Source organism: Ochotona curzoniae, unplaced genomic scaffold, assembly GCF_017591425.1.
Source record: "Ochotona curzoniae isolate NIBS_2020 unplaced genomic scaffold, NIBS_Ocur_1.0 contig_883, whole genome shotgun sequence".
Lineage (NCBI taxonomy): Eukaryota > Metazoa > Chordata > Mammalia > Lagomorpha > Ochotonidae > Ochotona > Ochotona curzoniae.
In genome coordinates, this window is record NW_024466599.1 from 54,269,716 (window position 1) to 54,294,134 (window position 24,419).

General features: G+C 52.5%; 1 protein-coding gene across 3 annotated transcripts in view; it reads left to right on the plus strand.

Annotated features, from left to right (window-relative positions):
* Positions 1 to 23,844, plus strand: part of REEP1 (receptor accessory protein 1) — a 105,567-nt gene extending 81,723 nt beyond the window's left edge. Inside the window, exons 6-9 of one of the 3 annotated variants that reach the window (XM_040993578.1) lie at positions 7,552 to 7,729; positions 12,475 to 12,510; positions 18,741 to 18,892; positions 20,925 to 23,844. In XM_040993578.1, the coding sequence (XP_040849512.1) occupies positions 7,552 to 7,729; positions 12,475 to 12,510; positions 18,741 to 18,892; positions 20,925 to 20,996 (438 nt within the window). In that variant the 3' untranslated portion in view covers positions 20,997 to 23,844. The remainder of the gene's footprint in view (positions 1 to 7,551; positions 7,730 to 12,474; positions 12,511 to 18,740; positions 18,893 to 20,924) is intronic. The other 2 variants (XR_005885199.1, XM_040993579.1) reach the window with 2 other exon arrangements.
* The last annotated feature ends 575 nt before the right edge of the window (positions 23,845 to 24,419 follow it).

Genomic DNA, 24,419 nt, shown 5'->3' on the forward strand with positions numbered 1-24,419 from the left:
ACTTGCTGTGCAGACACAGTACATGCATGTCAACGCCTTTTTTACACCAAAATAAGTACTTTTGTCCCCCTTTCCATGAACTTTAGAAGGTATCCTCAGCTAAGGGAAACAAGGAGCTGGAACTCAGCGTGGGGCTGCGCTCAGCCCGTGGATCTCATTTCTTCCCCTCTCCTCTCTGCCACTTCTTTGGCTTCTCATTTTTCCAGCCCTGTTTTTATAACATGACCCACTGTGCAAAAAAAAAAAATATTTTTTTTGTTTTTATTGGAAAGTCAGATATACAGAGAGGAGGACAGACTGAGAGAATGATCTTCCATATGCTGATTCACTCCCCAGGAAGCTGCAGTGGCTGGAGCTGAACCAATCAAGTTAAAAGCCAGGAGCCTCTTCCAGGTCTCCAACGTGGGTGCAGGGTCCCAAGGCTTTGGGCCGTCCTCAACTGCCTTCCCAGGCCACAAGCAGAGAGCTGGATGGGAAGTGAAGCCACCACAGTAGAACCGGCATCAGTATGGGATCTTAGCGCCTGCAAGGCGAGGACTTTGGCTGCTAGGCTACTGCATCAGGCCCAACATGACCCACGTTTTTACCTTTCCCCTTTTTTGCCCCTCAAAACTCAGGCACTTTGCTTGCAATAATGGCCAGAGACCACCAGGGGGTAGCCAAGTCTTAGATGTAGCTTTAGCATTTGAACTGTAAGAATGGTAAATTATCATTTTCCCACTTAATTGTTCATTAAAATAAAAAAGCTCTACAGGAGCATGCGTGGTGGCACAGCAGGTTAAGCCACAACTTGGGGTGCCCACATCCTGTATCAGTGTGCCTGGTTCCACTACAGACCCTCCTCCTGCTAACACATCCTGGGAGATGGCAGTGTGACGCATGTGCTTGGGCCCCTGCCTCCCATGTAGATCTGGATGGAGTTCCTGGTTCCTGGCTGTTTTGGGCATTGGGCAGAGTGAACCACTGATGGAAGATCTCTCCCTCTCTCTGCCTCTGTCTCTCACTGTACTTTGCAAATAAATAAATCCTTTTTATAAAAATCTCTGCAAAGGCAGTTAAACGTAGTGAAGGCAAACAAACCCAAAAGGCTCCTTTCTCTCTCTCTTTTTTAAGATTTATTTATTTTTATTGGAATGGCAGATATATAGAGAGGAGGAGAGACAAAGAGGAGGATCTTCCGTCCTACGATTCACCCTGCAAGTGACTGCAACATCTGGTACTGCTATGCCAATCCAAAGCCAGGAGCCAGGAGCTCTTCCAGGTCTCCCACACAGGTGCAGGGTCCCAAGGCTTTGGGTCATCTTCAACTGCTTTCCCAGGCCACAAGCAGGGAGCTGGATGGGAAGCGGGGTTGCCAGGATTAGAACTGGCAGCCATATGGGATTCTGGTGCATTCAAGGCGAGGACTTTAGCCACTAAGCCACTGCACCAGGCCCGACTCCTCTCTCACAACCTGTTCCATGCATTATCCTTTATCTAATGCTGTAGCCTGGATGGTACGCTACTACAAATCACCGTGAAACCATTTTTGGACTCTGAGGCTCATTCCAAATCTTCATAAGCCTGGTGTTTGGGGATCCTCTGACCTACCTGAAGTCCATGACTTTACTTTCGCCTTCTTCCTAGAAAAAAAAGAAGAACAAACTCCCTGTTGGCAGCTAATCGGAGGGCAGGTGTGGGTTTTCTCTGTGGGAAATCTCCCTGTGTCAGCCCCACATTGAGGTGGTGTCTCCAAGGAGGGCGGACAGGCGAACAGAGGGCCGGAGTGCGGGGCTGGGTGTTCTGATGGTGCTTAGCCCCTCAGTCCTGGGTCTCCTTCTGGCTCCTACAAGGACGCTGTGCTGTGACCACTTGCATCCACCTCTGGGCTGCATCCCTAGCAGGAGTCCAGCAGCTGTCAGAGGTGGGGGTACGTGCTTATTGCCAGCAGTAACATCACCTATGACTCCTTCCACTCACCAATCAGTTAGAGCTCTGGGGTGGACCGTGAGCTTCTCATCACCCTGGAACTATAGGTTTATAGATTTATCCACCTTCAATTATTGTGGATTTATTGATGTATCCACTTTTATTGGAAAAGGCAGATTTACAGAGAAGAAAAACATCTTCCATCCATTGGTATGTTCCCAAAGTAACCACAACGTCCAGAGCCGAGCAGTTCTGAAACCAGGAGCTTCTTCTGGGTCTCTCATGTGGGCACAGAGTCCCAAAGCTTTGGGCCATTCTCTGCTGTCAAGCTACAAACAGGGAGCTGGACAGTGGAGCAGGTGGGACACAAACCAGCACCCACATGGGACCCCAGTGCTTGCAAGGCAAAGATCTAGCCACTGAGCCATTGCACTGGGCCCACTCATTATTTCTCATGGTACAGCCTTCACTTTGCTCAGGCTCATTGCTGTGGAGGCCTTTGCCGTGGAGTAGCCGGCAGCACTGTCCCCCAGCCCTACCACTGTCCACGTCCTGTCATCTTTGTCACCTGCCACCCCGTACATGGAGATGTCTTAGTGCCTAGGGCTCCCTGCAGGCTGTACCCAGAGCAGTGTGGATATCCGGTAAGGGTGTGTTGGAGTCAGGGGCAGAAGTGAGGCAGCACAACTCCCACCCCCATTGTGTTGGTTTGGTGCCCATGGCTGTTTTTGTTGTTGTCCTCTCCCTTTTCTATCAGGTGGCTCGACTCTTTCATTTTGTCTCCTCTTTGGACCACAGAGAAGGGCAGGTAACCCGGCTGAGAGGTGTGACTAACTCCCAATTGATCCAGTCGGGGCAAGAGGCCAAGGTGCCCCCTGTGCCCACTGACACCTGGGCTGGATCCGAGGCAGGTGTCGCTCCTGCTCTGACACCTGTGTGTGTGTGTGTGAGACTCTGTGCCCAGCACACAGAGCTGCCCCCCACCAAACACACACCCTGCTCCTTCCGGAGTCTCAGTGTGTTCGTGTGGGAGCCTCTAACGTGATTAACTTAGACCTTCCCTCCTTTGTCTGATGCCTGGAGAATGAATTCAACTGGATGATTGATGCTATTGTGGTAAAAATTCTATCTCAGTCTCTGTTTGCTAATCTGGTTGTATGTGACACACAAAGCCTGAGGCTTCCTGCAGCATGTCGGGGAGGCGTCTGCCTGGCCTGGAAGAGGGGAGCATGCGGAGCTGTGAGGTTAACTGTCAGGAGTGCAGCTGCGTCATGAGCTCTAACTCTGAATGACCAGCGGGAAATGGGGTGAGGTGGATGGCTTTGGTGTCAGTTGCCTGACTCACTAAAACCTTTGGCCTTTATTCTCATTGTCCTCGAGCCCGAGGCCTTAGAGCTGTGTGCAGTGGGGGTTGCCCTGTCACTCAGGAGCTTCAGTCTTCCAGTATTGGGGAAACCAGCATGGCTTCCTCTCGGTTCCTCTTTATTTATTTTCTTAAGGTTGATTTACTTAAGAAAGGCAGGATAACAGAGAGAAATGCAGAGAAATATTCTGTCTTCCGATTCACTCCCCAGATGACTTCAAAGGGCAGGACCGGACCAGTCCAAAGCCAGGAACCAAGAGCCTGAGCTGGGTCTCTCATGTGGGTCCTGGGGCCCAAGCTCTCAGGCCATCTTCCACTGCTTCTTCAGGTGCTGTAGCAGGGAGCTGGAGCAGAAGTGGAGTAGCTGGACCGTAAGGCAGCACCCTGACACACCAGTGTTGCTAGCAGCAACTTAGCCCATCGTGCCATGGTGCCAACCCCTTCAGTTCCTGTTTTCAATGTTAATACTCCAATGTCATCATGCAAGTCCTGTAGTTTGAGAGTGGTGTCCTCCAAATGACCTTCCGAGAGTGCTGTGGGGTTGAACCAGCGTTGCAACATAGAATGCAGACTGTTCAGAAGGGTGCTTAGCTTGCTGCACTGCAACATCTGCCACTGTACATCCTCTAAACGGAACGTACAGGAGTATTCAGAAAGTTCGTAAACACTGTGTTGTCAGGGCTGGCACCATGGCATAGTAGGCTAAGTCTGAGCCTACCATGCTGACAACCCATTCAAGTCCTGGCCACTCCACTTCTGATCCAGCTCCCTGATTTGGGGCCTGGGAAAGCAGGGGAGGGTGACTCAAGTCTCTGGGCACTTGCCCTCAAGTAGAAGAAGCTCTTGATTCTGACCTTTGGACCAGCCCAGTTCTGGCAATTAAGGCCAATGGGGAATAAACCAGTGCATGGAGGATCTCTCTCTCTCTCTCTCTCTCTCTCTCTCTCTCTGATTTCACCGGTGACATCAGTGTCACCATGGCTGTTCAGTGGGTCTGGAGGGTGGGTGTCCAAGGCCTGAGCGCCCCACTTGGGGATGCTCTTCTGCACAGGAGGGCATGCAGCAAGAGAGAGGAGAGGGTCTCCCAGATGTACAAATGACAGGACTGGAATTCAAACCCAAGCCTGGCTTGAGAAAGGTCATTCTTAACCTTCGGGTGTTGGAGCTCCTGGGTTTGCACCTCCAGGTTATGTGTCCATATGACTCTGCAGTTTGTCCGAACTTGAGCTATATTTTTGGTGTTTTCTAATAGTGTGGTGTGTTTCCCTAGGAAATACACATGGGTAAGTGGGAGGGTGGGTGAAAGAGCAGATCAGTGAATAGTCGGCCTACATTCCTCAATTCTGACAATTACCACAAAATGTTCTCACTGTAGAGTCAGTTTTGGCTCCCTGGTCCTTGAATTCCTTCTCATGCCTCAAGATGATCTAAAATATTTCTAAGGAACGTACCCCATGGGTCCTTGGCTGCTAGGTTCAGAGGAAATGGAGCAGGCGGTTGCTCCGGGCTCTACTGTCTTAGCAAAGACACCGCCGCTCCCCACCCTGGCCAAGCTGTTATTTTCTAGAGAAGGCCTTGCACCTGTGCAGGAAGAGGCTGAGCTAACCAGGGTGCTTTCTGTCTTTTTTGATACTTGATGTCCTACGAGCACCCCTTTGTCCAGCTTGATTGTTCTCTGGGTGTATATTTGGTTGTTTGGTTTTCTTGTGGTTCTTGTTCTTAGTTTCCTGGAGACTTGGTAGGTTGGGAATACATCTGGCTCCTGTTTAGCTCATGTTTGTGGAACAAACAGCTCTCGTTTGTTCCCCTTGCTGTTTTTTTGGCATTTTGCTCTTCTATACTGTCTAGACCTTTGTGCTTTACTCCTCTGTTTTTATTATATTTTTATGACTTATTTATTTCTTTGAAAGGCAGAGTTACAGAGACAGAAAAAAATATGTTTATTCATTGGTTCGCTCCAAATAGAGGTAACAGCTTAGGTTGTACCAGACTGAAGCCAGGATCCAGGAGCTTCTTCTAGGTCTCCCCCTAGGTGCAGGGGCCCAAGCACTTTGGACCATCCTCTCCTGCTTTCTCAGGTGCATTAGTGGGGAGCTGGATTACAGAGTGGAGCAGTTGGGATTCCAGCCTGTGCCCATGTGGGGTACCAGTGCTGCAGGAGAGAGCTTAGCAGGCTGTGCTACAACACCAGCCCCTTTCATAATTGATGATGATGATAGTGATGATGATGGTGTGACAGCAAACAAAACAAAATCCCCAGCCCATCTGCTGAGTACGACAGCCTCTTCCCCAGCTGTCAGGCACCTGCCTGTGTCAGCACCCACCTCCCTACGCCCACCTGCTGGTTGCTCTGTTGGTCAGTGTGCATTCGCTGAGTCCCTTGTTTGTTGTTTCTGAGGGTCCTCACTTCCTCTAGACCTGTGGGGCACAGTCACCTTGGTAGCAAGTAAAAAACTGCTCCCTCTGCTGCTGGCCCCACCTATGATGGACACTGCGCACCCCAGCCAGTGATTGAAAATTCCCAAGTTCATGAACTTGGCTTGTGGTTACTTACCTGTCCCATCCTGGGTCTCCAGGCAGTCCCTGCTGCGACCCGCAAGGCACCCCATTGTCATGCAGCCACAGCAAACTCTCTCTGCATTCATTTTTCCTGAGTAACAGAGCCACGCCCCCTCCCCCACGTGTGCATCCTGCGGTCCCTTCAGCATGTGGGATGGTGCAGGCCCCAGGGGCCTGTTTCAAGCTGTCAGACTTTTCCTGCCCTTTGCCTTTGGGTATTTTGTGAAGCCTCAGTGCAGCCGCAGAAGGAAGTATGTGGTGTAAACAGTAGCGCACAAACGCAGCACCGGAACCACTGCTGTCACACGTTTACAAATCTTTTTATTTCTGTTTTTAAATGAGTTTTTAACTGATTCAGCATGATACGTAGATACAACAGAAGCAATGAGATTATTCCCCTTGCTCTTCGCCCACTGGCCCGCCCACCTTCCTTCCTTCTTCCTTTCTGTTTTGTTGTTTAGTTTTGAGATTATTGTGTATTTTGAAGTTACATTGCTGTAAAAGATTAATACTCCACTAAATAAGACATTGAACAAGTAAAAAAAAAAAAAAAGAAAAAGACTGTAGTTTAGCAAGAATAAAACAACAGTTTAAATAAGAATTGAATGGAAAACATGACCGCGTCACCCACATACAGTACACTTTGAATTATAGTTGTATAACACTCTTAACCAATGGTCTGACAAACTTATAAAACAAAGCTTTAAAACTGTATTTGCATCAATACTGATACACACAACCATTATTTTTTGTTTTCATTTCTTTTTGTTTTTAAGTTTTAGCTCCCACATTGCAGGGAGAACATATGATATCTGTGTTCTTGGGTCAAGTTTATTTCACTCAACATGAGGTCCTCCAGTTGAGTCCATTTGTGGCAAATGGTAGAATTTCATCCTTTTCTTTTTAGGACTTATTTATTTTTGTTGCGAAGTCAGATATACAGAGAGGCGAAGAGACAGAGAGGAATATCTTCCATCCAATGATTCACTCCCTAAGTGGCTGCAACAGCTGGAGCTGCGCCAATCCAAAACCGGGAGCCTCGAGCCTCTTGCAGGTTTCCCACATGGGTGCAGGGTCCCAAGGCTTTGGGCCGTGCTCGACTACTTTCCCAGGCTGCATACAGGGAGCTGGATGGGAAGTGCAGCTGCCAGGATTAAAACCGGTGTCCATATGGGATCCTGGCACTTACAAGGCAAGGACTTGAGCTGCTAGGCTACCATACCAGACCCCATCTTTTTTTTTTTATACCCAAATAATACTGCATAGCATTTGTGTACTGCATTTTCTTTAATTCTGGTGATCTTTTCTTTGAAATGAGTAAGGACTGAGCCTGTACAATACAAGGGTTTGGTTTTTTTGGCCAGATGGGTAGTGAGTGTTGAAGAAAATGTAGCCTTGTCTGGGTTTTCATTTCTGTAAAGCAAGAGAAGCAGCCCGTGCCCTCCGCAGAGTGGGGGCCCTGGCCACGGCCCTGGGTCTGTCTGAGGCTGCCATTCTTCGTGGGAGTGTTGGATGGAGAGGAAAGAGCCTGAAGGTGCAGGAGCAATGGCTGAGCCTGCACTTGGTCTTGGAATGTTGCAGGCATGAATCTCTGCAGAGGGCTCTCCCTCTTCCTTCCCCTCCCCACCCACTTGCCCGCCATCTCTTGCCATTCCACCCCATCCCTGCCCATGAACCTGTGCGCCAGACCCCTGACGTGTATCCTTCTGTGTTGCATCCAGGGACAGGGTGCCTTATCCGAGAGACTCCGTAGCTTCAGCATGCAGGACCTCACCACCATCAGGGGCGATGGGGCTCCTGCTCCTGCGGGTCCTCCTCCACCAGGGCCGGGACGGGCCAGCGGCAAGCATGGCCAGCCCAAGATGTCCCGGAGTGCTTCCGAGAGCGCTGGCAGCTCAGGTAGGTGGCATTTGACACCCCCCCTCCACCCCCGTCCCCTACTCCTTTCACCTCGGTTTCCTTGAGATAGGCCTGGCACACCATGTGGCATGCTTCCTGGCCCCAGCCCCCCCATGCACCTGCCACCAGCTGAGGTGTCTGTGCCCAGGCCGGAGGTCCTGTGTCCACCGTCTGATGGCTCAGGGCAGTGGCCGTGGTTGGTGGTTGTGCCTGAACCCACTCAAGGCCGCAGGTGTAGCTGGGCTTGACCTGTGGATGCTTTCTTTGTTCCCCTCCTCTCTGAGCCCGTCCCCACTTCTGTGCTCCACCAAGGACTTAGCTCTCATGGTTCCTCTTCTCTACCTGTATATCTCCTAGCCTTCCTCCCACCCTCCCATCCACCACACACACCTCTGCCCCTGCATACCCAGAGCCAGGCTAGCCCTCAGAACTAATGGCAGTGCTGACCAGGCCCTCCTGGAACCTTACCTCTGTTCCTTCTGCACAAGGCTGAGTGTCAGGTGCCCACAATGAGAGTGGCCTAGGGTCATCATCCGACAGTGTAGAGTTTGAGCTAACGATTGGATGCCTTAGTTGAGGCAGGCTGAGACCCAGTAGGTGCAGATGTGGAGGTGCAGCTGAGGTGGGGATCCCCTAGTATCTCCCCATCCGTGTGGGTTTCAGGTTCACAGAGGGTGTGGACTCCAGGTAGGTACGCAACTGGGCCAGGCCTTGCGCTTCCCTAGGCTCTTCTTCCCTGAGGGGACAGGAACCTGGCTCAGGGGCCCGGCTCGGCTGCTGCTAGCAAAGGGTCAGTGGCCACAGGGAACCGAGAGCAGTCCCCATGGGGGGAGTGGTGGGGATTGGATGCCTGTTTTGTAGTCTGTGGTCACAGTGTGTACGTGTCCCACCCTGGTACAAATGGGGGCATCTAAGCTGTCCCAACCCTGATGCTGACAGGTGTGGCCAGCCTGGGAACCCCAGGTGCAGACTTGCCCTGGGGGGGGGTCTCAGGCATGGGCAGAAAAGTGCCCACCCCAGTGGTTGCTGTGAGGATGTGTATGCTCACTCAAAGCCGGGCTCTGCCCTTGAGTGTTTTTCAGAACCCCCCCTGGTTCTCTGGGGCGTCCACTTTGCCCTTCCCCAGGGTCTGGAGAGTACAGCTTTTCTGTTGGGACATTTCTTTAGAAGGTGTATTTACTTTATTTATAGAGCACATATTTTATTGTTTGCTTGAAAGGCAGAGTGAAAGACAGAGGGAGACAGAGAGAGATCTTTCATCTGCTGATTCATGCCTCAGGTACCTGCAACAGCCAGGGCTTAGCTGGGAGTCCCCCAAGTGGGTGACAGGGACCCAAGTACTTGGGCCATCACCTGCTGGCTCCCCAGGTGCATTAGCAGGGTGCTGGGTTGCCAGCAGTGTAGACAGAACCCTAACTGGTGCTCTGGAGTAGAATGCAGGTGTCCTGAGCAGCAGCTTAACCCATTGCTATGCCACAGCACCCACCCCAGGTCGTGTGTTTAACCCTCTCACTACTAACAGACAGTAGAACAGTTTGGGAGGTCAGGGTGAGAACCAGCTCTAGGAGGTCTTATCTCCTGGGTGCACCCCCTTGGCCAGGAGCTTGGAGTAGGGTCCCCAAGTCTAGGCAAGCAGGGCACTCAGGACCCATCTGTCTAACCCTGTGATTGCAGCAATGGAGCCAGAGCCTCAGCCCAGGGCCCTATCAGTGGGGTCACTGCGATGGGGCTGGGCACAGCATAGTGTGGCCTCCTGAAGCCCAGGCCAGTGCCCGCAGCCCCTAAGGTGCCAATATCCAGGTCTCCCTGTGCAGGAGCTGCTTCTGACCTCGGGGTCCTGCCCCAACACTAGGGTGAAAAGTGGGATTGGGAAATGGCTCCACTTTCCAGGAAGAGCTGCCACATAGCAAAGGCCCAGAGGTCAGAGCAAGCACTGGGGTTGAGAGTGGGGGGAGCCACAGTAGTCACCAAAGGCAGCCCATCCTCCTGTGATGCAGGTATACTGTTCGCTGTCTCTGTGCCACAGAGCCTTGTCTCCACAGGGGTGTCACCCTTTGGTTGGGCCACTGTGAGCAGACCCAGAGACCAGGCTGGATGGGCGTCCTCAGGGTCATGCTGGCAGCCGCCACGGTTCCTGTTTTTGGTGTTAGCTGTCTTGCCCCAGAAAGTACCTGTGCAGCTTGAGAGAGCGCAGGAGGGAATGGGCTGTGGATGGGGACCCTCTGACAAGCAAGTGGGTCCTCCCTCTGAGTCCTACTGACATGAGAGAGGTGGACCAAATGCAGGAGGCAGGCCCGGGGAGGTCATGCACTAGGCCAAGGCCACACTGGGCTGGGATCCAGGCGCTGGCAAGACCTCTAGCCTCAGGAAGGGCAATATGAAATGCTTAAATAGTAACAGGGATGTCCCTAGCCCTTAGTGTCTGAAACATAAAAGGCTTTGGGACAGTAGGGGACACAATGTGGCCCCAGTGTGTGCTTCGGAGCTGCCCTACCCTGGTTTGGACAGGGGGCGCCTGTACCCTAGAGGACAATATGGAGCTGTGCTGCAGTGTGACCCAGCCCCTGTCACTGCCTGGCCCCTCACATCTATGTTTTCAGGAGCCAGAGAGGGAGGTGCTGGCCCAGTGGAGAGGCCGGGAATTGTAGGGCACACATCACAGCCACTCCAGGGCCTCAAATGAAAGCCAGTTTAGCTAGAAAGGCAAGTGAAAGATAGCCTAGGTCCTGGCTCTGGGGCAAGAGTGCCTGGGCTGGGGAAGTGGCTATATGTGCAGACACTGGAAGCTACAGGCTCAGTGGGTGCCCCAGTGGATCTTGTAAACTCAGGGCTTGGTGGGAACACTGCAGAACAAAGTGTGACAATTTGTGTAAAATGAGGTAGGAGAGTGCTCATCCTGTAGTTTTCCAAGAATTTTTTTTTTTTTTGCAAGCAAAGCGCATTTAGTCTAAAAGATGCATTACCTATTAAAATGTTAAATTTGGGCCCAGTGCAACAGCCTAAAGGCTAAATCCTCACCTTGCATATGTCTGGATCCCATACAGGCACCAGTTCGTGTCCCAGCTGCTCCACTTCCCTTCCAGATCCCTGCCTGTGGCCTGGGAAGGCAGTAGAGGACAGTCCAAAGCCTTGGGATCCTGCGCCCATGTGGGAGACTTGGAAGAAGCTCTGGCTTCAGATTGACTCAGCCCCAGCTGTTGCAGCTGCTTGAGGACTGAACCAATGGATGGAAGATATTTCTCTCTATCTCCTTCTCTCTGTGAATCTTTCTAACAAAAAAGAAATAAATCTTTTTGAAAAATATCTTTTCCTCTACTGGAAAGAAAGAGCGAGAGTGAGAGAATGAGAGAGAGAGAATCTCCCATCTAGCTGGTTCACTCGTCAAATGCTGCACCACGCAGGGTTGGGCCAGGCCAGCCAAGAGCAGAGAGCCCCATCCGATGCAGGTGTCAGGGACTCCCACGCAGGCATCAGGGACCCAAGTACTACAGTCTTCATCTGCCTGCCTCCCGGGTGCATGAGCAGAAAGCTAGGTCACATGTGGGCTGGCCAGGACTTGAAGCAGCACTCCGATGTGGAATGCAGCCATCTGAAGCAGCGAAGCAGCAGCTTAACCAGCGGTGCTTTGGCCCCCACCCCGGCTCCCTGTGTCTTGAGCAAGGGGAAGCCCCAGCAGCTCTGGAGGAAGAGAAGAGGGAGCCTGCAGATTGTATGTGAGCGGCTACCTTGTCCTGCAAGCTGCTGGCAGGCAGACCAGGCTGTGTGCGCTCCTGTGCAACTGCGCCCACCCAGTGTGCCCACCATGTGCCTGGCGTCCTGAGGGCCTCGCATCTGGTGTGAGGACACAATCTGAGCATCAGACAGAGAGGGATGACTTTCCTGTACCTCTCAGCACCTGTGGTGGGGCTGGGAAGTGTACCTGCCCACATCCCTGCAGAGTGAACTGAGAGGTTTGTAAAGATTGGTTTATATTTATAGGAAAGGCAGATTTACAGAAAGGAGAGAAAAATCTGGTTCACTCCCCAAGTGGCCACAGTGGCTGGAGCTGAGCCGATCCAAAGCCTAGAGCTTCTCCCAGGTGTCTCATGCAGGTTCAGGGTCCCAAGGCTTTGGGCCATCCTCTACTGCTTTCCCAGGTCACACGCGGGTGCTGGATGGGAAGTAGAGCAGCCAAGATATGAACATATGGGATCCTGATGCTTGTAAGGGGAGGATTAGCCTGTTGACTCAATGAGCCAGGGCCACCATGCTCTCATGAATGCCTGCCCAGCACTGGACAGAAGCAGGGGCAGCATGCTGAAGTGATCCTAGCCTTCTATGGACTGGTTGTCACTCAGACCGTATCCAGTGAGCACCTACTGTTTGCCGAATAAGCCCAGGTGTGCGCCCAGACCGTTAGCACCAAGACAGGGTAGCCAGGTGGGCCTTCAGCTAGGTGCCAACATAGCAGGTACTCTGGAGTTCAGAGGTCAACCTGAGGAGGTTCTGGGAAAACTTGTGAACCACAAGGAGTAAGTAGCGGGGAGGGGGCTCTGGCCAAAGTGATTGAAGTGATTTCCCAGAGCAGACTAATATGAGGATTGACTTGGTCCCTTAGAAGTGAGCCCTTGGTATTTCAGCAGACCCACGCTCCTGGAACCCCCTTACCAAACACGCTGGGATCCCCTCACCTCTCCTGGGGCCTCCCTGTTTCACCTAGTCTTCTTGGGGAACTGTCACTGATGGCCCCCGCCCCATTCCCACAGTGTGTACCTGCTGCTCCACCTGCAGGACCAGGAAAGGTAAGTAAGTAGCCGGCCTGGCCCCAGTGTGCTGGGCTCCCGCCTGGGGAGGAGGCTCTAACCTTGAGCTGCACCTGACCTTGGGGCTCCATTTCGGCTGCATGGATGGGGCGGCCGGGCACGTTGTCTCAGAGCTACTGCAGACTAGGGACCAGAGCAGTTTTACTGAGCGATCCTAGCTCCCAGCCAGGTGGAGTCCCCTGAAGGCTTGACAGAGCCTGCAGGATCCACTTCCAGGACGGCTCTCTCTGGAGGACTCCCTTCCTCACCACGTGGGCTTCTGCAGGGCTGCTTGAGTGTCCTTGTGACATGGCAGGTGGCTTGGCAGAGCAAGTGGCTGAAGGGGGCTGAGCAGGCAGGAAGCCACTGTGCTGTTGATGACCTGGTGTTTGAAGTCCCACCTACCTTGTTCAGTTAGGCGGAAGTGGGGCATCAAGTCCAGCCCCCCTGGAAGGCAGGAGGATGAGCCCCCACCTCTTAAAGGGGAAAGTTATTGAAGAACACATACAGCTGTCTTCTACCCTGGCAGGGCCATGTGTCCCTGTTCACTGAGCCATGGGAGCTTAACTAAGTCCCCTGGAAGGGAGGCAGCCCCACAGCTCTGGGGGCTCATGGTCCTGCTGCAGCCCCGGGGAACCCAGGCCCTGCTTTGCCACTTACTGGCTGTGTGACTTCGTGTGACTTGCCTAACCTCACTGAGCCTGGGTTTCCTCGCCTGGAAGTGACAGTGGATCCCGGCTCTCCTCACCCCGCTGTACTGTTGTGAAATGCAGGCCAAGGCCCGTCTGCAGTGGTGTTGTTATCCTGACCTGAAGCAACTGGGAGATCTGAGGGACAAAGTGGCGGGGCTGGGGTCTTCCCCGTTCTGTGCAGGGCCTCCTGCTGCTGCCTGGGTGTGTGTGAATGGAGGCTCACACGTGGCTCCGTGACCTGTTGCTCTGGTCCAGGCACATTCAGGACTAACTGGGGAGGAAGTGGGAGTGGGCGTGAGTTGTTTCACCCCATCTAGCTTCCCCAAAGGGAACTGCCTTTGGCCCAGAAGGCCAGAGGGCTCCTGCAGCCCACCGCACCCCTACCATCTGCAGCTGCTGGCTGGTGGTGGGGAGGGAGCAAGGTGCCCTCTGTGGCTGTTAGCACCTCTGCACACATGTCCCTCCCACATTCATGGAGAGCAGAGGACACAGAATGGTGTTAGAGGGGGTATTCTGGTTTCTCTCGATTTCTTCATTTTTAAGGCCTCTCAGTGCTAAATTTTTAAGATATATTTTTATTAGAAAGGCAGATTTACAGAGAAAAGGAGAAACAGAGAAAGATCTTTCATCTACTGGTTCACTCCCCAAATGGCTGCAACAGCAGGAGCTGAGCTGAACCGAGGCCAGGAGCCAGAGCTTCTTCCAGGTTTCCCATGTGTATGCAGGGTCCCGAGGCCTTGAGCCATCCTCCACTGTTTTCTCAGGCCACAAGCAGCAAGCTGGATTGGAGCAGAGTAGCTGGGACATGAACCAGCGCCCATATGGAATGCTGGTGCTTGAAGATTTTTTTTTTTAAGATTTATTTTTTAATACAAAGTCAGATATACAGAGAGGAGGAGAGACAGAGAGGAAGATCTTCTGTCCACTGATTCACTCCCCAAGTGAGCGCAACGGCCAGTGCTGTGCCCATCCAAAGCTGAGAACCAGGAACCTCTTCCAGGTCTCCCACATGGGTGCAGGATCCCAAGGCTGTCCTCGACTGCTTTCCCAGGCCACAAGCAGGGAACTGGATGGGAAGTGGAGCTGCCAGGATTAGAACTGGCAGCCATATGGGATTCCGGCACATTCAAGGCGAGGACTTTAGCCACTAAGCCATGCCGCCGGGCCCAAAGATAGAAGATTAACTTGTTGAGCCACAGTGCTGGCCCCAGTACTAAACTTTTTTTTTTTTTCATTATTTTCTGTACCAAAGATAGACACAGACAGGCAGAGAGAGACCTTTTGTATCTGCTGATTCAGTGCCTGAATACCCACAGCAGCTGGGGTTGGCAGGGCTGGCCAAAGCAGGAGCTTGAACTCAATGTGGGCCTCCCAGCACATGGATGATGGGGACCTGGCTACTTGAGCAATCCACTGCTATTTCCAAGAAAGTTGGAACCAGAAGCAAAGCCGGGTCTTGAACCTGGACACTCAGATATGGGACATGGGCAGGACAGGTGCCCTGTTTAACGGCTGCACCCTGGTGGTTGGGCTTGCTAAGGCCTGCTGAAGATAAGAGTTTGGAGGTCAAAGTGAACTAATGAGTGCTGAGCAGGGATGCAGTGGGCTCAGTGTGGTACCCCAGCACATGTCCCACCAGGCCTACATGACCATGTCAGACACAATGGGGCTGCACTCAGCTGTTGCCCACGCCAAGCACTCAGACTTGGACCTGGTGGCCATGCTGGAACCAAGGAGGCAGCTATGCGGTGCCCACCTCGGCCCCTCCTCCCACCTCTTACCTGCTATGATGTGACCCGATGCCCGTGGTCGTGATCAAAAGCTGCATTTCCAGTACCTTAACCAACACCTGTGTTTGGTGGCTGCGGGTGTGCGTGTGTGTGTTATGGGGGCAGTTCTGGTTCCTCCTTCTGGGGTGTACATGGGTGGTGGCAGGGGGGTTTTCATTAGGGAGCTGCTTGTTGGCAGGGGATGGACCTGGCCTAGGCTACTACCCCCTACCTCTGCTTCTCCAAGTTCTGGCTCTCCTCTCCCCAACATCTCTGCTTATAAGGAATCCTCTGATGGCTGGGCTGTCCAGCCCACCCTGGCCCCAGGGAAAGCTCTGCTCCCCGGGCTCCAGGCTGCCCCTGCTGGGAAGAGGACAGGGGTCAGAGAGATACCTAGCCACTTTCTCCCTGCCCTCCTCTGCTCTCCATGACTTTAAGCCGGCTGCTGGGAAGGGTCAGGTCACTCCTGGGGGCCGGTAAGGATGACCCAGGGCAGTGACAGCCGCTGGCAGGAGTCCTGCAGAATGGCAGGTGTCAGGTTTAGCTTCACTTCCAGCAGTTACCGGCATGTTCTCTCCCCACCTCTGCTCCCTTCCTGCCCCTGTCCACTCCCTGCATGCTTTCACCTCTCTGTGCTTCTACCCTCTGCCCCAGCACCCCAAAGCCCCTCTTTTCTCTGGGTCACTTGGATACTCTTTGGAGCTACCCTCCAGACCACCACCTGCAGTAAGTCCTGCAGGCACCTCTGAATATTTTCTGGAAAGTCAGTTGTGGGGGCCTCATGATTTCTTTCTTCGCTGCTGTCTCTGAGAGAGTGAAGGATTGCCTGCCTTTGTGGCCTCAGGGCAGTTGTCTTTCCTGTGACCACCGCGGGAGGAATTGTCCAAGGGCTGGACTGTGAGGAGCGTGTGCGCGTACATTTGTGTGTGCACACGTGTGTGCATGTGTGTGCGTGCGCTCGTGTGCACATGCGTCTCTTCCCAGGAGCCTGCCCTAACAGAATCTTCTCTTCTCTCTCCTCGGTGGCTGATGGGGACCCGGATGTAAGTGTTCCAGAGGGGTGTGAGCTCTCTTGCAGCTAACGTGTGCCTGCCGTGTGGGATGTTTGCTAACCCTGGGGCATGTGCCTCTGCTTGGAGGCAGGGGAGGGGCAGGAGGGGAGAAGGGAGGAGGTGCAGGGGGTTGGAGGGCAACCACCAGCTCTGCTTGCACCTTTCTAGAACTATGAGACTTAGCCACTTCCCCTGGCCCAGCCAGCCCAGAACTGTCAGCCTTGCCATAGGAGACTACCCTGTCCCCAGAGTGCCTCGGTGGCAGCTCTCTGTGGGCTCCAGGCCTCAGCTGCCGTCACCAGGACCTTGCCCCAGAGCACTGTGGCTAGCTGTGCTTTCGGCTCTGCTGCCCGGCAGTAGGGAGGGCACCCCTGTGGTCACAAACTCTGCCGAGGAAACTCCCTACTGAGTTTTCCACCTTCACTGCAACCATGTCCTAGAGGATTTTCCCTGCCCTCACACTCCTCCCTGTGTCAAATAGGACTGCATCTACGTGTGGAACTACACAATGCCAGGCAGAACCAGAGTTAAGAATAGTGAAGCTCGGAGAAGAATCAAGAAAGTCGGGGATGAAAAGGTTCTAGACACATGCCAGTGAATGGCGAGCTTCCTAGCAGCCCCTGCAAAGAGAGGAACATAGAGATGAGAGGTGTGGTGTCCATGGATGCCTCAGCCCAGTGGGTGCTCAGCCACTTGACTCCATAGTAGCCAGGAAAGCTCTGCTTCTTCCTGTGGGCTCGCTCTGCAGTTCCTCTCCGAGGCTCCTGTGTGCCTTGTCACCCACACCAGCCTCCGTTCGCTCCCAGCCTTGGCCCAGCACTCGTTTTTTTCTTCCTGCCTGAGTGACTGAACTCCCCACTGACCACGGCTCCTCATGGACCATAAGGTCACTTCCCTTCTCCCTGTAGCACGCGCTTAAGCTGCAGCGGAGGACATACACAAAGCCATCATGAGCTTGGCCCAGAGAGGGCAATTGTGATCTCAGTAATGTGGCTGTTCATTCCTCAGCCTCAGTGCAGACAGGCTGGGCAGGCAGCCTGACTTGTTGGATGCTTCAGGTTCTCAGGCCAGCTCAGGCCCACCTTCTGAAACTCACCAGTAAGCAGGACAGGGAAGGACCTGGTGTGGCTTCAGAGGGAAAAGTGTGTGCCTATGCCACGCCATGGGGTCCTGCCCTCCTGTGATGCAGCTGTCTGCCTGGTCAAGATGGCCAGGCTGCTTGTGCAGTCTCTGCCTGGGGCTGAGGGCGCTAGTCTTTCAGTGTTATGCCTCCCGTTCAGAAGGAATTTGTTGGATGACTGGTGGCAGGCTCTGACTCGGGCTAAGGCCATATATGCTCAGATATCCACTTGGTTAAGTTGGCGGATTAGCTGTCAGCTAATCCAGCTGGAGGGAGGAGTGGAGGGAGGAGGGATCAGCTTTTGGGCAGGCCTGACCCAGGAGCCACTTTGGGTATTTTGGAAAGGGCTTGTGGAGTTGCAGGTTCTTGTGTCCCAGGAGTTCCGTTTTGGAGTAGGGAAAGAGCCTGAGAGCAGCCAAGGCCTAGATTAAACAGGCTGTGCACAGACAGTGCAAACACAGGAGAAAAAAGAAGCTTCAGAATCTGAAGCTCATAATAAGGTGCTGTCAGAGCAGATCCCCAGCCTGTAATTCCACAAGAAAAAACTTGCTTGCAGCAGCTGTGTGTGCCTGCCGCCCCCTGCTGTCTGATCAGGAGTATAGCAGCAGTGTCTGGTAAAGCTGAGTTTGGGGACCAATTGTTCATTTTGCTCCACACCTGTTAGTCCAGTCAGACCCCGTTGATGGAGTTGGCACGTTTGATGACTATACTCAAATTTTGGAGCAATAGCGGGTGTCCCAGGCAATAGCCTGGTTTGTCTGCAGACCTCAGGGATTGGAGCAGACAAGCCGGGGTGGGGGGGGGGGGTGCTTGTGGTTCTGGGTCATGACAATTTGTCAGGCATGAAGGCATGTGTCTGTGCGTGCTGGATTAGCCAGCCAAAGGCAGAGAGGGTCCCTCTGCTTGACTAAGACAGGACCACCTGGCCACACAACATGAAGCACGTGTCCGCATTTCACATTTGCAGAATATAGAGCATTCATGCAAGGGCTTTCCCTGTGGTTGGCTCGAGGCCAACCGGAGCAGGAATCACATGGTTGTTTTTGGTGTTCAAGGGGAGGCTACCATCAGCGTCTGCTTGCCAGGACTGTCTTCTTCTCTTGGACCAGACCTGGAAATGAAACTCTACAAAGCTGCTTTGTTGACCGTTACCCCTGGAGGCTTCCTGGCCTCTTACATGCTGTCTCTCAGAAATGCCTGGTGCTAAATCCGCAGGTGCGGTGTTGACCTGACGGAGCCATGCAGCCCTGCCCTTCTTGGAGATTCTTTGCTAGCATTGCTCTGCCAGGGAACCACACATGCACTGCAGGACTTGCCAAGCCTGTGGCTTTGTTCTTCTCTGGAGACCTGCAGTTCTCAGTGAGCCCATGGCTCTCTTTGGACATAGCACCCGAGGATACTCTCCTGTCCCTGGGCATCCCAGAGGGAGGACTCATAGATACTGCTCCCTCCTCAGACACGGGGTGACTGCACCTGTCCTAACCAGGCCTGGCTGTGTGCTCTGTGCCTAACCTTGCCCGTCCCCGCCCCTCCTCCGGCTGACGTCCCCATGCCCTGTGCTTTATCTCCTCTGCATAGATTGTAAATGGACATTAAGTGGTTGAGGGAGATGTGAATGAGGGTGGTGTGAAGGCATGGGACCCCCACCGGGTCCAAAACCCTTTGGCGTTTTCTGACGAGGAGGAGGAAGATCTGCTGGATTTCATGTACAAGTTTAAGGCACCACGCAGGACGGAATTGCCCCTGGAGGTACACGGTGTCTGGGGCTGTGAGGTGGGTGGGGGCAGGGGCAGCATGCATTTGGCACCTGATACTTCCTGCATGTCCGGAGCAGACAGATCAGAGAGGTGGACTGAGACACTGGGTGGGGGGTGTTCAACTGCTGGCCAGGGGAAAAGCCCCTACTAACTGTATGTAGGATGAGGACAGGAGGCCAAGAAACAGATTTTGGAGGGTTCGTTTTCAGATATTAACAACTACTAACCTGATATGCAAGCAAAAACATGCCTGGGGACAAAGAAAAGTTCCAAATGGACCTGACGAGTGGATGAATTGGGCTTGTTCGTGCCTGCATGGCTGAGGCACAGCGGTACCGTAGCAGTCCCGCTGTCCCTAGAATGTTCCTAGAAGGGTACAGCCTCTTAGCATCACCAAAGCCAACTCATAAGTCCCAAGCGCTGTTGCCAGCTGCAGTGCAGCAGAGATTTGTTTTTGTTTTTGTTTTTGTTTTTATTCTTTATTTTTCATGATACAGTTCCTTAGGCTCAGGGATGGGCACAGAGGTTTGGTGGCAGGTGGGCTGAGCCTGCTGCTGTGATGGCAGTGGGCAGTCACCCATCACAGGCTCAGAGACAGGTGGACCAGGGGCCAGGGCTAGCAGGGCCTGTTCTTCACCTGTCTGACAGTGCATCTGAGGCAGGTCAACAAGGTGGAGAGTCCACGAGGTTCAAACAAGGAACTGCATGGAACGTTCCCCATGCAGGCGCAGTGTCCTGGTGTTCCCGCACACACTGGGATGGTTGTTGGGACCACCTTCAGGTGCAGGAAATCGTCTGGTTCTTGGCAAGGTGAGGCACAGCATGGAAGTTCCCATTGGAGCCCATCTGGGCATGAGAGCCTTGTAGCCTCATGACAAGAAAGGATCCCAGCCCCAAACATTCTAGGGCCTAAGGGTTGGCATTGTCTTCTTGGGTTTGTGGCAACATCATGCCAAGAGGTAGATTACCAAAAAAAGCCGGGGGGGGGGGCGGATAGATCCCACCTCTGTTTCCGCCCATGTCCAGATGGCGGGTACACATTTCCTAGAGTGGTGAGGCTGCATCTTAGGGACCCAGCAAGGTCCGGATCCTTGTTCTCTGATCCATATATTCCCTCCCTTCTCTGTGCCTGCCAGTCACCAGGAAATGGTGATGCGTCTGACCCACCCAGGCCTGGCCTGGCCTGAGAAGTTTGGAGCTGGGTGGGGAGGTAACGTGCAGAGCACACCCACGCAGTACTGGATGCTGCGTGCTCTGCTGTGGGCCGTGAAGGACACGGCAAGGGAGAAGCCCCTCAAAAAAGCTCTGCAGAAGAGCCTTGAGCTGGGTCCTTGGGGCTGGGGGGTGCATACCAGCCAGACAGTCCAGGACAGACAAGTAAGCCAGCCATGGGGGAGGGAGGCTGTGTGTGCACTGGGGCCATGGGTCAGTGTGTGCTCAAGTTACAGTGCTGTGCTGGGTCAAACAATAACCCCCCCCTGTGACCTATGTGTTCCCTAGGAGGCAGGGTCCCTGGAGAGTGACCTGGGGCGGAAAGGTGGGAGCTGCCAGCCTTTGCAGGGACAATTTACCATGCATTGCAGCACTCTGCATTTAGGAAAGAGATTGGGGACCCAGGGACAGACAGCGGAAGCACGTACCCAGCAACACTGGTTCCCTTAGGCCTCAGAAGATGTGGGGAGGTGTTGCTGGGCGCTGAGTCACTTGTTACAATCATTTTGCCCCCTGGCCCTTGGTAGGGAGGCAGGGGGAGGCAGCCTTGGCCTTGGCCTTGGCCGGGGGCTTGGCTTCAGCGGGGTGGGTGCTGGGATGAGGCTCAGGACCTGGCTTCCTTGGGAGACTCAGGGAGGCTACGGCCCCTGCCAGTAGCCTTGCAAGGTTGGCTTTGGTCACGGGAGCAGGATGTGTGCGCACGCGCGTACACACACACATACACACACGTGTACACACATCGGGTATAATCCTCACAAGACTCCACATTATTGCCAAACTGAGGGACCGCTCCTCTCTGTTGCCCCGACCAGGCACCGCCTAGAATCCTTCGATCTCGCTTCAGGAAGAAAAGTACCTCATCCTCGGCCACAGAAACCACGTGAGTGAGAGGAGCCAACAGCACCGGGCCGCAGAATGTCTTCTCTGCCTTAAGAGCTACCCACTAACAACAGAAATCCGCCAGCTGGCTGTGCTCGGAGCGTGCAGCCGCGCAGACACCGCCTTTTCTCCTCTCCCCACCTCCCTGTTGATGTCTGTTCTGTTTGTTGCTTTCCTGTTCCTTAGTTTGCAGGGGAGAGGCTAAAGGGAAAGGTAGGGGTGAAGAGTGACCTGTGAGGCTTCTGAAGTTGGTAGTTGCCCACGGCTGGATCGCCACTGCACATGGCAATGTGTTTTGACATAGGGCACAGACTCACCCCGACGCTGCTGAAATGTACATGTGTAATTTATTTGTTGCCTACATAGTTTGTAGTCGTATAAATCAGGCAATTTTTTTAAACCTTTTTTTTTTTCTCTTGGTACTAATCCTTGGGACGATGATGTACATATTTATGGCTTTTGGCTTTAACATAATGGACTTGCAAAGGCTGCCGGAGGTTCTGATATGTAGGAACAGTACAACAATCAGAAATGTTAAAAAAAAAAAAAAAGTTGATTCCAGAAAATGTCTCAGATGTGCTTAGAAAGCCTCTAAATGGAACCCTAGCAAAGCATCCCTTTTCCTGCCAGGAGATGTCCCTTGTCCCTCAGAGAGCCGTTCCATCAGTAAATCAGAGAAACCAGGAAAGAGAATGTTTTAGCAACAGAGCAGCTTCGTAGAGTAAGAGGAGTGTGGCGGGAAGTTCTAACCTTGCCTCTGGGCTGCGGCTCAACCCTGGCAATCCTTGGCAGGGTTGGAGCGTCCCAGAGCTGCTGGGGAGGAGGGCTGCAGGGGTTCCCGGGTGCATAGCAAATGACCATTGCTCCTTCTCACGGACTGCCCCAGCGCTGCAGCCCACGGCCTCGTGTGTGAGAACTGACGGCCTGAGGGCCACGCGTGGGAGTACATTCAGCAAATACAAACCTACACAAAACCCCAGAACTCAGCTGCTTCCGATATGCTGTAAAGTACACCTGTGACGTCCACCCTGTGTCTCCTGTGCTTTCAAGGTTGTGATTTGTGTGGCTAAGACTTTGTAGCTGACATCCCAGCCTCTGTTCCTCTCCTGGGCTGCATGGGCGAACGTGATGGGGTGGGAATAGGGGTGGGGCAGTGCTAACACTCACGTTCCACTGTTGTGTAGGGGAGGAAGGGCTTAGAGGACTCCCTACTTGGAGAATTTCCTTTGCAAAGAAGACTGGTTTGAGTAGCACTGTACTCTGAAGTAGCTCCCGCCTCAAGCCCCAGCCCCCAGAAGCTGGGCTGAAACTGTAGAACTAGCGTGTTTGTGCTTAGAGTCGTTTCCTTTCAGTGTAATGCATGCAGTGCTCACAACCCAGTTACTCAGCCTGTGCAGTGTTGTAGCTCCGCCCTGAAGGCTAGAGAATCCATGTTGTCGACCACATAGAATTTACTGTCAGCTATTAACAGGCCCAACTAAGAACTGTTCTGTGATTGAGCTACGCGGGCATCCTTCGGTGGACACGTTAGCTGGATCTCCTCTCCCCCCAGGAAGGGTTTGAGTGTGACTTGATTGTTGCCTCATGTGCATACTGAAATGCCTTGTGCCTGCAGGTCCTCTGAAGATGATTTGGTACTTTACAAAAGGACTTAGGAAAATAAGCCCCCCAACAAGTATGAGGCTGTGTGCCCCTCACCCAGCAACACCCAGACCTGCCTCTTTCTGGAAGGAAATGACACTCTTCCAAATGCGTTTGCTTATTAGTTGGGAGTAGCCAGAATAGACAAAAACAAGTGCAAAAAAAAGTTTACTGAGTTTAGCAGCTTTTTCGTAACTTTTGTTTTGCCAAAATACTCAAATGCCTTTAGCAGCAGCATTTAAAGTCCTATTGTGGACAAGCTCTATGTTCACCATTTTGCGATAGAAAGTTGCAACGAGTACAGGCTACCAAGTTTGCACTCAACTATGCCAAAAAAAAATCCGAAGCACTCTTTTAGCCATGCTGTATTATTCTCATTCAAGATTAAGAAATTGAAAGGTATCCAAGCTGCTGTCTTAATGTAACTAATTTTTTTTTCCCTTCATGTGTCGATTAGGGAATTGGTTTCTTAAAGACACTCACTGTACAACCGAGAGCAGCTGCCGTATTTCTGGCAAAATGTGTTTACTGCTCCAACAGACTGCATAGCTGTGTGACTTGACAGACGATATGAATGCCAGTCGGTGTACAGGTGGTGCTGTCGTGTTCCAGTTCAAGGTTATAACTGACTGTTTTTTAACTTACTGACTTACACACAGGCTGTTTACAAAACACTAGTTCAAAACGTCTGTAAAATTTCCATGTTGTCACTTTGAGGTAATTGCCATTGAACACCTGTTCCGTTTCTGAGGAGGTGGGGAGGACGGGGCATTGTGCTTAGAAACTGGAGAGCCCAGTCCCAGCCCCTCCTGGCTGTGTGTCACTAGCTTGCTCACTTCGCTGGCCTGTGATGTGCGTGCTCTCCGTGGTAAGCTGTCCGCGTGTTTGTGGTGAGAGTGCTCATCGACCATGACCGTCACTGAGCCTTCCTAGTCCTTCACCTTGCACAGTACCTGCAGCACCAAGGATGTAGTGTCATCCTGACGGCGGTGGAGTACGTGTGAGGGTGGGGATGCTGGATTGTGACTGTGCAATCTCCTCTGATTCTCTTCTGTAGTCCCTATAGAGTTATCTGTAATGAAATCGTGTACTGGACTGTGCAACAAAGGGATGTAAAATTACAGTATTCCAGAGGTTGAAGTTCTGCTGTTTTGTTATGATTGCCTGATATACACCTTGAATAAAGTCTTAACATTTTTCTTTCAAAAGCAACATCTTGGTCATGTTGGGTCTATGAGGAAGAGGAAATTTTTTTTTTTATGTGGAAGATAGCAAGGATTAGTGGCTGAGTGGTGAGCTACTAACAGGCCAAGTGACTTGGCTCAGGCTTATTGCACAGGATTGCGGGGAGAAAAAAAAATGACATCAAAGTTTCTGAAACCAGTTGATCACACAAATATAAAAGTTTTAAGGTATCTGTTTGTCTTGTGCTAGAAACAGGTAGGTGTGAAAACAGAACAGCTCACTAGAAGGCGGTTTTAATTCTTCACCCCAGCCACTGCAGCCATTTGAGGAGTGGACAGGCAGAGGGGTGATTTTGAACTCACTGAAGTCCTCTCACAGTTCTAGCCCTGACACCTGTTGTTTACATAGGGATTTTCACCAGGGCCAAGGAGAGGCAACAGGAGAGCAAGTAAGAGGCACCTGATCTCAAAGAATTGAGACTGGGCTTGTGGGACTTCGCTGTCTTTCAGCATATTTACTTAAATCTGCAAAGCTTCAGTTTCCTGCAGTCTAAACCAGGAAGAAACAGTATCTGCTTTCTAAGGTCAAGGTAAGGAACAGCA